Source organism: Nematolebias whitei, chromosome 15, assembly GCF_014905685.2.
Source record: "Nematolebias whitei isolate Nwh7 chromosome 15, NemWhi1, whole genome shotgun sequence".
Classification (NCBI taxonomy): Eukaryota; Metazoa; Chordata; class Actinopteri; order Cyprinodontiformes; family Rivulidae; genus Nematolebias; species Nematolebias whitei.
Window position 1 is genome coordinate 27,354,908 of NC_056512.1, and position 10,263 is coordinate 27,365,170.

General features: G+C 36.1%; 2 protein-coding genes across 3 annotated transcripts in view; both read right to left on the minus strand.

The window, feature by feature from the left end:
- Window positions 1-397, minus strand: part of hirip3 (HIRA interacting protein 3) — a 5,392-nt gene extending 4,995 nt beyond the window's left edge. For both annotated transcript variants that reach the window (XM_037689575.1, XM_037689574.1), the window contains exon 1: window positions 304-397. In XM_037689575.1, coding sequence (XP_037545503.1) covers window positions 304-377 — 74 coding nt within the window. In that variant the 5' untranslated portion in view covers window positions 378-397. The remainder of the gene's footprint in view (window positions 1-303) is intronic.
- A 1,890-nt stretch (window positions 398-2,287) lies between these two features.
- On the minus strand, window positions 2,288-7,885 carry kctd13 (potassium channel tetramerization domain containing 13). Its single transcript, XM_037688930.1, has 7 exons — window positions 7,803-7,885; window positions 6,550-6,801; window positions 5,613-5,782; window positions 4,910-4,999; window positions 4,690-4,742; window positions 4,327-4,522; window positions 2,288-2,736 (listed from the first exon to the last, which is right to left on the minus strand). Exons 2-7 carry the CDS (start codon window positions 6,776-6,778, stop codon window positions 2,503-2,505), a joined length of 972 nt encoding a protein of 323 aa, XP_037544858.1. The 5' UTR covers window positions 6,779-6,801; window positions 7,803-7,885; the 3' UTR covers window positions 2,288-2,502.
- Between the last annotated feature and the right edge of the window lie 2,378 nt (window positions 7,886-10,263).

Below are 10,263 nucleotides of genomic sequence, written 5' to 3' on the forward strand. Positions count from 1 at the left end.
AGAAAAACTTAATGCAGCCACTTGCTGTAAATGCCTCTGAACTATTTAATGGTCAGAATGCAGCTGGTATGTTTAAATTAAAATTTAGTCAGTCGGTAAATAAGCCTCGGGTTACACTTTGTGCTCCTAAATGAAGATTTAACTCGATGTAGACGCTAAAGTGGATAAAACTCTTAAACGTTTACCTAAAATGTCGCGTTCATTTACACGACTGGGACACGGGAAAAGTGCAACGTGTTTTTATTTTTTTATAAGCGGACACATGATAGATAATCAGTCTTGACATAGAGGCTTTACATGTACCTTAAGTCTGGTTCATCTCGAAGTTGCTGTACAATAAACTTGCGGATACCCGCAGTCTCCTTATTTGACACCATTTTAAACACTGGGCATTTTTCTCTTTGGCGGGAGGGTCCGTGAACACAACAGGAAATTACGCAGTAAAACCACGCCCCCTAAAAACAACAACAATACGAACCGAGTTTAGATTTATAATAAATATGACTCTATAATTTTTAAAAACTATAAATTTAATATATAAAGATTTTCAAAAAAAGGCTAAATTTATAATAATTTATATTAATTATTATTCAGGTCTTTCTTGTAAATGTGTCCCTGAGGCTCAGTGGGATTAACCTGTATAAATAAAGGTTGAATGAAAATAAATTGATTTATAATAATTCAATGTATTTTTAATCACTGGTGTTCAAATCAGCACCTAAAATGTTGATTTCCACATGAATAGGAGTAAAAATACACTTCCCTTAAATTGCCTTTTTTTTTTTACGTGGACAAAATAAATATAGGCAACATCAAACTTTGTTTAAAGTACAGGTGCAAGGCTAGAACTTATTGGTCAAACTGAATTACCTTTATAAACATATTGGGATAAAAAAAATGTCCCCAACAAAACAAGATGCTTTTTTATGACAGTTTATTTTGTTTAATCTAGTTTATAGGCATAATCAAAAATAAAATAATCCTTAAAAGGGTTTATGATTCCCCAGACTAAATAAAACTTAAATTTTTTTATTTTTTTTTAATCAAAATTATTGTGATCACAATAACACATTTATTGTTTTTATACCAAAATGATAAATTTAAGATTTCTCAAGTGTCCTGCATTAAATCTACAAACGTGAACAATTTCCCACAAACATTGTTAATGCAAATTAAAATTCTTGATTAAATAATCTATTTGTTCATGCTGAATATCCAAACATTTCTGTGTTTCACAGCACACACACTGTCCAAGTACGATATTCCTGCAAAGTACCAGTTTTTTGTTGTTGTTGTAATTACTGCAAAACCAAAAATTAAACAGAGACATTGATTTTATAAGCAGTTTATTTAGAACGTTTCCAAGACCACAGGACGGAAGTTGCATTATTGCATCTTTAAGGATCAAACACAAGCCTGGCAAACATGTAGCTCCCATTCAATGTTTTTTCTCCTTCCTGCTATTTAGATTGCTTAGGTTTACGCATCACCAGTGAATATTGAAAAAAAAAACAAAGATTTATCCTCTCCCTGAGGCAAATACAAATGCAATCAAGTCCACTCTACATTTTTAGTGACTGTAAGGCTCAATATGTAGTCAATATTCTGGTATTTGGTAAAAGACAAAGCAAAAGTTAAAGATCATGGCTCAGAATAACTCACCAAGAAAATGATCACAGTTAATTGTGAAACTATGTGTAGATTTATTATTTATTAACGTACAGGTGCATATTTTTAAAATGGGATCTGTGCTGTAGAGCGCATCAAACAGTTGCAGAATTAAGTCACTTAAACATTACGCAACACAAACATTGATTTGATACAAAATGTTAAATATCAAACAATAAATTAGATTCAAATAATAATAATAATAATAAAAAAAACCCAACTTGAAGCAACAATTGTAATAATTTAAATAAAGAAAACTGAGCTGCTCCTTCAAAAACACGCTCAATAAAATGGCTTTTTTTCTGTCTGTTTCCAGTGTTAACATGTCGAGGCTCGGCCTCACCCACCGCAGTCAGTCACTGTTCAGTAAGATCTTCTTTTCCTCTAAACATAAAATTCAGATGTTTGACAGCCTGGATAAATACTGACAGAGTTTCCTACAGATGAAGAGGAAGCTGCCACACAATTCGTACCCACAGTAACAGAAGGTGTCACAAATAAAGATCAATCAAGATTGGAGCAAGAATTTTAAGGACCATTTAGTAACTTTTTGAAAGTTTTTTTTAAACACCTGAAATAATATCTCAGTTTCAGTCACAGTTAACGTATTTATTTCCTATCCAAAGAACGTACACAACTTGTTTTCTTGTAAACATTTTCTCTAACTTCAGTCACGAGATCAGTCAACCCTCAGATTTCGACGTGTGCTTAAAGACAATATAGAAAAAGACCAAGCTATTGCTCTGAAGGACATCTTTCATTCTGCGAGCGTTCAAAAGAACTAAAATAGCTAAATCAACCACTCTCCCATGCTTTATGATTATTTTCACAGAGTTAGTCCTTGTACACAGTTTGCTGACCGTGTCCTCTCTCATCATGCATTATGTGCCTCCTGACGTGGATCCGTCTCACCCGTCTGTCCCCTCCCGTGGCGCCCTCCTCCTCCGAGTGACCGGCTCCCAGTGATGAATCTAAAAGATGTAGCCCTCCTGGACCTGACTTCCTGTTGTCCTCATAGATCAGGATGTTGAGCGTTTCTTCAAATATCCGCGCCTCGGGAAACTCAACCTAAAAACACAGCAAACGGTTCATTCTGTGCAGATTATCGAAGTGAATGGTTTAATAGTAATTATCAAAATGTCACGCTTATACTGCTAAAGGTAAAAGAATACTAATCTTTTAGCTTGTGCCCGTGTTTGTGTGTTGTGCTAGCAAAATATCTCACAAATTATGATTAACTATCAGAACCTACCTAATTCAAGATGGCTGCAGATGCTAATAAACATTAGCAAACACAAAAAGTCTTTACCAGTCAGATTTACCAGTACTGTTCTACAATCTGCCATGGGTGTAACGGAGTGTCATCCTTAACGCATACGCTGAGCACTAACAGATCTCCATGTTCTCAAAACATCGCATGAGACTGTGCACAACTTCATTTAGAAGGTTTGACCAAAATGACTATAGCTATCATTTCTAGCGCCCGACTGATACATCGGTTGGGCCGATATTTTAGGCTAACATAAGCGTTTGGGGACATATTGGCATCAGTGATAACTGGCCCATTAAACGCTGATATAAATACTTCTAATTTTCACCCCAAAAATGCTGGGAACCAACAGTGTCCTTACTTGCACAAGGCGTAATTGTACAATGTATCCAGCAGAGGGCGCATGCAAGTCATGGCCACGCTGAACACTACACACAGAACAGTCGAAGCAGGGAGCGACTAAATACTGTGGAGCATATTTTGCTGAAGCATGGTAAGTTTATTGTAAGTGATCTGTAAAATAAAATTAAATAAAAAAAATCAACAATGAAAAATTCTCTTCAATCCTCCAACCCGCTTGTCATTAGCTACGTGCCTCTCAAGTTAGCAAGCTAACGTTTAGAGAACCTAGCATAGGCTATTGCCTTGTAAAACTTCACAGAACAATACATTTATCGTAGAGGTAAAATATATCAGTGTTAGTAACGTTATCTTTGACGTCCTCAATGAAATGCATAGTTTGTCTGAAATCTTTACTTCTCTGCAAAAACAAACAAACAAACAAACAAAACACGCTGCTGTGGTCAATACTGATTAGACCTTCACCATACATGACTGTTTAAACAATGAGCAGGGAAGACCCTTTCTTTGTATAATTTACATTTATACAACACACTTGATAACTTTATGATGAATAGTGGAGGATAGAAAATGTGAATGCACATTAGGAAGACTGTTTCAAGACTTCAAAAGTGTTAAAACAGGTTTAAAAATAGCTGCTTACTTAGATTCTTGGGGTTGGACAGAGATAAAAAATGTTCAGACATCATATCGGTTATTGGCATTAGCCCGCCCCGCCCAATATCGGTGATAGTCAAAATTTCCATATCGGTCGGGCTCTAATCATTTCTCATCAGATCTTAGTTCAAAACTCTGGCATAAGAGACGGCGGGCGATATGCGTTGCTTCAAGGATTGCTCGACCTTCCTATAACTGAAATACTTTTTTTTTAATTTAGAGAAAGGAAATGTAACCCCCCCTCCCAGCTCTCAGAGGATTGTGGGCAAAGTTAGACTAATCTTTACCTCAATTTCAAACGTTTAGGATAAATGGTCGCTACTTCGGTCAGAAAGTGTCTAAATGCGTCTCCCTAGCTGCTTGATGCTTACTTTCGTCTGCTTTTTTTCCGTGGCATAGACGATGGAAGTGCAACACACTTCTGCAATCTTGCGGCCTTCACCGTAGAAAGACCAGCAGCAGATCTCGTCCCCGAGCACGTCTTTGACAAACAGCACACGGCCGTTGAATCGAAGCACGAGTTTGTCAAACAGCTCGATGTTCTTCAGCAGGTTGTCATCCGAGTTGCTGGTTGCAGAACAACAAAGAGGTGATGGGATTAAAATCCGTATAGATTACGACATATTTTTCTACAGAAATTACAAAACATAAAAATAAAACGATAAAAAAAGATTTTTTTAAAACACCAATTTTTCATACTTTCTCTAAGCTACACACTTGGTCAAGCTATTTACCTTGTATAAGAGTATTTATTGTTTCCTCTGTTGTTTTGCAGCTTTACTACAGGCTGTGAACAAGAAAAAACAAAAGATAAAATGTGATAAACACTGTTTTTTTAAAATGGGCTTTAAAATGTAACTACACAAAAAGAACGAGCGTTAAATTTATTTAGGAAAAGTAACATTTTTCACTTTGGTTCTGTCTTCTGTTTGACTTGGATTCAGTGTAATTTACCTTCCTACATGTAGCAATCATCCTCTGCTCTTCTTTGGCTGAAGTGATCATGGGGATGCGGCACACACTCTCTAGGACATCCTTTTGTTTCTAAAAAAAAAAAAAAAGATAAAAGATTTGCTCCATTCTTTTTTCTTACAGTGACAAATAAATTAAAGAAAGCATCACTAAGCTGATAAGAAATATCCACACAAAACCACTGCTTAATTTCTATATATATTGCTCAAAGTCCCTATTTAATTTAAAGCCAGAGCATCAACTGCTTTTGTTTTTATAAATCCCTCAAAAACTCCAGAAAGGAGTAAAAAAAGTAGTTTATAGTTTAAACATTCATAGGTATATATGCTACTTCTAGTAACAATTCCAGATAAAAACATTTTGTAACGACCAAAAGATTGTTGAAGTGTATTGTATCAACAAAAATGTGTTTTGAATCTTTATTTGCTGCTCACTTTTCAGTTTCCATTAAAGGCTGAATAAACAAGGAGGTGATTTAACAGGTTCTGAAATGACTGTTGAATTAATGGCTTTGATCTGGAACTACTAAATTACCAGTATGTTAAAAAAAGAAGAGAAGTGATCAGATCTTCTATTCCTGGTAATGATATAAATGTGAAATTTCAAGGACACAGATGATTCTTTAGAATATATATGTACCAATTTGTTTTTCAGTAATTGAGTCTTCTACCATCCATTTATTTACCTGCATGGCACTGAGGCAGTGCTGCACAAGTCCCTGTACGCGATAGAACTGGGCCTCTTTCAGGACTTCATCTAGTTCTCTGGAATCCTCAGGAAGCGGTACCAAACCATCTCGCAGAAAGTTCAGAACCAGTTCAAAGTGCCGGCCGCACCGATCCAAAACCACCCAACCTGGGACAGCAGGAATATTTAGTCGATCAGTAATTTTCCTTTCACTTCAATCAGACACAAGTTTAGGTTTACAATAACTTCAAAAAACTTGTCATTTGATTACATAAAACTATTCACCAATCACGTTTGGTGCAATGTGCTGATTGTTAACAGTTCAAACGTTGAAAAGACATCCATCTAAGAATGTTTTTTCAAATACCACTGACCATTTAACTAAAATCACTATTCAGTTATCAGCTCCGGTAAGCGCTTCAGGGCTTTTCTTTACCAAAATCTGCCTTAAACTGAACACAAATACACACACACACGCACAAATGCACAAAATATACATTTTAATGGGAGGCTGTTAGCTCCCACTATTCAAGTCTTGTAGTAAACAAACAATATATGACTCAGATTTTGCCTCTTTCTGATTCATTATTTATAGTACACCGTTAGTTAGTATTAAAGCTTGGCCTCTGATTATTGAAGCTCTTTTTCTTTTTGACATTTTCACATCACAACTCATCTTTGAAGTTCTGAGTTACAAGTTAGTTGAACTGTGCTGCTGAGTGGAAATAATTCATACAAATTCTTTGAACTGAAATACTTTTTTTAAAAAGAGGTGGGGTAATATTTATTGTAAAACTAAAGCCGCATTGTATTCAGTAAAGAAGAAGTTTTCAAGTGCAACATTGTGACAATTTTTTTAAATTATATATTCCAAGTATCATGGTAATATTTCAAATATCATCATTAGTTTTCAAGATAGTGGTCAACAAACTGACCTTCGGAGTCTACGGTGACATCTGTCCCTCCAGTGCAGATGTTTCGCAGCAGACTATCTTCTTTGCTTAACGTCTGGACGGTTGTATAATGCAGTGAGCCGCCCACATTTAACTTGACGTACTTGCTCCCCAACATATTTGGATTTCGGGGCCCGTCTGTGTTGTGGCACATGGGCTGGGGATCAGTAGAGTCGGCAGCATGACTGCCAACTGAAGCCTCCGCAGACATGGAGCTGTGGAGTCAGTTCCTGACTGAAACACACAATAACATGACAACTTGTTTACTGCAAACATGGAGCCACGATTATCCTTTACCACCTGAGTGTTTTGTTTTAAATCTAAATGTACTTATTTTAAGTTCTATTCAGATTTATAACTAAATTTAATTTTCTTCTAGACCTCTGTGAGTCATGGTTAGAGAATCTGGCAGCTCTGAGGGGATTTATCAGCATGAAAAAAAAAACAAAGAATGGATCATAAGACATTGCTTTCAAAAAAACTGAACACTGTGGTTATTGTCAAAACACCATATAAGGATAATATTTTAAGACAATCATCATTTCATCTGTCCAGTAGTGTTCTAGGAGTGTCAGAGTGTTAAAGCATGTGTTGGCCCCACCCAGACAATAACATTTCCAAGTAAAAACTATAAAACAGAAATGACTTCAGATGTAAAACATCTGAGCATGACATTGGGCTTAATCATTGATAAAACTGTATGCTGATGAGGCTAAATGCTAGTTATTTTGTGGGACTTTGCTACTTTTATACAAACCAGCAGCTTTATGTACGAGAGGCATGAACACTTGTACTTACAACCTGTACTCAAAACTTTTGGTTTGCAGTTTTAAGGATGTTGACTGTGTTTAAAATGAATGAAAACTGAGAGCATATAAGATAATGCATATTTTCACCCTAACAAACTTTTAAGTCCTTCACTCCATGTTTTTAGCTAAAAATAACATAATTTTTTGTTGTCCTTATGGCTCATTTTTCCACTCAACTACAAATAGCAAAGCATGGAGATCACATGAAGGCTGCAGGTTTGAGATGCAAAACATTATTGAGAACACTTGCGTTTACATTAACATAGTTCATCATTTAGTTACAATAAAATACGCTGTAAACTGATTGGAAGCTTCTAAGAAACAGTCAGGTAGAGTATATAGGAAGTAGAACGTAATACAAATAACACATCTGCCAAATAAAGATTATCTATGATGTTAGCTAAGCTTCTATCAGTTTCTACTTACCACTCTGAGCATCCAAAGTTTCTGCGAGAGAGAAAGCTAAACGTATTAAACCTAACACTGATAGCTTACGAGCTAAGAGCAAAAATAACAAATCGGCAGCTTCGACAATATTTAACCGCAATCCCCTGATGTTAGTAGAAAACAAAATGCGCTTTAAAACAAGACCTATACGTAGCTTCGTACCGCCTAAACTGTGGTGAAAAACCGAAAAGTACCCATCAGTTTCTGAATTCTCACGTTAACAGCGGACCTCTCCATTGTTTAAAACATTGATTATTTACAGACGCTAACGAGAGAAGCTAAATGGGTCACCCGGAAATGAAAACCACACTTCGGCTGCGTTCTTCTTCTACGCTCAATCACGAAGTGAACTACTGCCACCTGCTGGCAATTCGGCGTAACTGCATATTGTTTTCGCCAATAAATTACTGTAATTATTACATAAAGGCAGAGGAGCACATATTAAAATGCATAACTCGTTAAAGTATAATGAGCTATACTGTGTTATATTTTTTACTGTGGTCTTTGTTTAAAATAGGTTTCTAGTGTAAATGAGTCCTCGAGGATCAATTTAATTTAATTTTTTGTCATATTATACACAATAAAGCTGTTACATTTTGTTTGATCTTAATTCAGTGGATGGGTGTCATCTTCCAAATGATAAAAAGATTAAGTGAATAATCTCAGCCATTTTTATTACACATTGCAGGGGTTTCCTGTCAGCTGCGGAATATGTTACCTGATTAAAAGTGGTGAGAATGGAGAAGGCATTTCTGATTTGCTTTAATCTCTACAAAAGTTCGTTCTTTGCTGGGGGTTTATGGGCCTGAGCGAGCTTTAAGTTATTAAACTCTTAAAAACGTTTGATATTTTATCGAAGGCCTTTTGAACGTTTATAGTGAATTTATTGAATTCTACAAAGCATTTACTACCATCTAGTGGTCAAAAGTTGAAACTGCAACATACCTCTCGCACAAACAAGTTAAGATTATTCAAAGCATAAACTAATTTGTGCTGAATCTGACACTAAAAACAGTGTTTCTCTCTTCTTACATATTCAGATTTTTTAATTTAGGCATAAGTGGCTGGCTTTTGTGATAGCTAGTGTACATTAGTATGCACAAGTACAAATCATATTTGCATAATCAACATAGAACAATTTTTAGTATATTGCAAAAAATAAATAAATGAAAATAAAATGTAGTGTAGATAATGCATTTAGTTGTCTTTAAGACATCAATGGGTGCATTCAGAGTCAACTGCTAATTTTTTTCCACAACACTGATCCGTACTTTCAATACAACGAAATCCTTGAAACTAGTTAATAAAAAGTGGATTTATTTTTTTTGATTGGTAACTCTAAATTGTCCCTTGGTGTGAGTGAGAGAGTGAATGGTTGTTTGTCTTGTTCGTCTCTATGTGGCCCTGTGATGGACTTGCCCAGGGTGTACTCTGCCCCTCGTACAGTGATTGCTGGACATGGGCGCCGGCGACCCTGTGACCCAAAATGGAAGAAGCGGGTAAAAGATAATGGATGGATGGATTATTATTATTATTTTTTTTTACAAAAGGTCCTCAAAAACATTAAATACTACAACTTTAATGGTAATTTTCACTCCACTTTTTAACCTGTAGTTTTTGTCTAACCATACATACATACAAGATGATGGTACTTCCTCCAGTTATTTAACAGTCAATAATGGTGAATCACAAGGCTCTGTCTTAGGACCCACTGTCTTTACAATCTACATAGGTAATGTAGGTCAGAGCATCCCCAATGCATCCTTACATTTCTATGCTGATAACACAGTTGTTTATTGTCAAGCTAAAACTGTTGCTAAGGTTTTTCAGCTTTTGCAATCAGCATTTGACATCATCCAGTCAGACTTATTCCGTCTCAAACTTGTCCTAAATGCCAAGAAAACCAAAGGGATGTTTTTTTCAAACAGGAAGTCGGTCCCAGCAGTTCTTCCTCTGATTTTATCCTCAACTTGTGTCCTTATTGAGTTTGTTGATTCCTATAAATATTTGGGTATCTTATCTTGGTTGATTCACATCTCTCTTTTAAGGCCCATGTGGAAAACCTAGTAAGGAAACATAAACATAAACTGGGTTTCTTTTTCAGAAACAGATCCTGTCTAACTCTGAATGCTAAGAAACACCTTGTAACTGTGACTTTCCTTCCCTCCATTGATTATGGTGACATTTACATGAACGCTCCTACAAGAACCCTGCAGATGTTGGATGCTGTCTATCACAGTGCACTAAGATTCATAACTGGCTGTAACTACCATACCCACCACTGCACCCTACACTGGTTAACTGGACATCATTAACTTCACGCAGACTCTCTCACTGGTACATTTTCATCCTTAAATCACTTCTTGGTCTGCTGCCTTCATACATCTCCTCCTACATGTCTCTGCATGAGTGCAGCTACAGGACATTATTACCTGCAGTG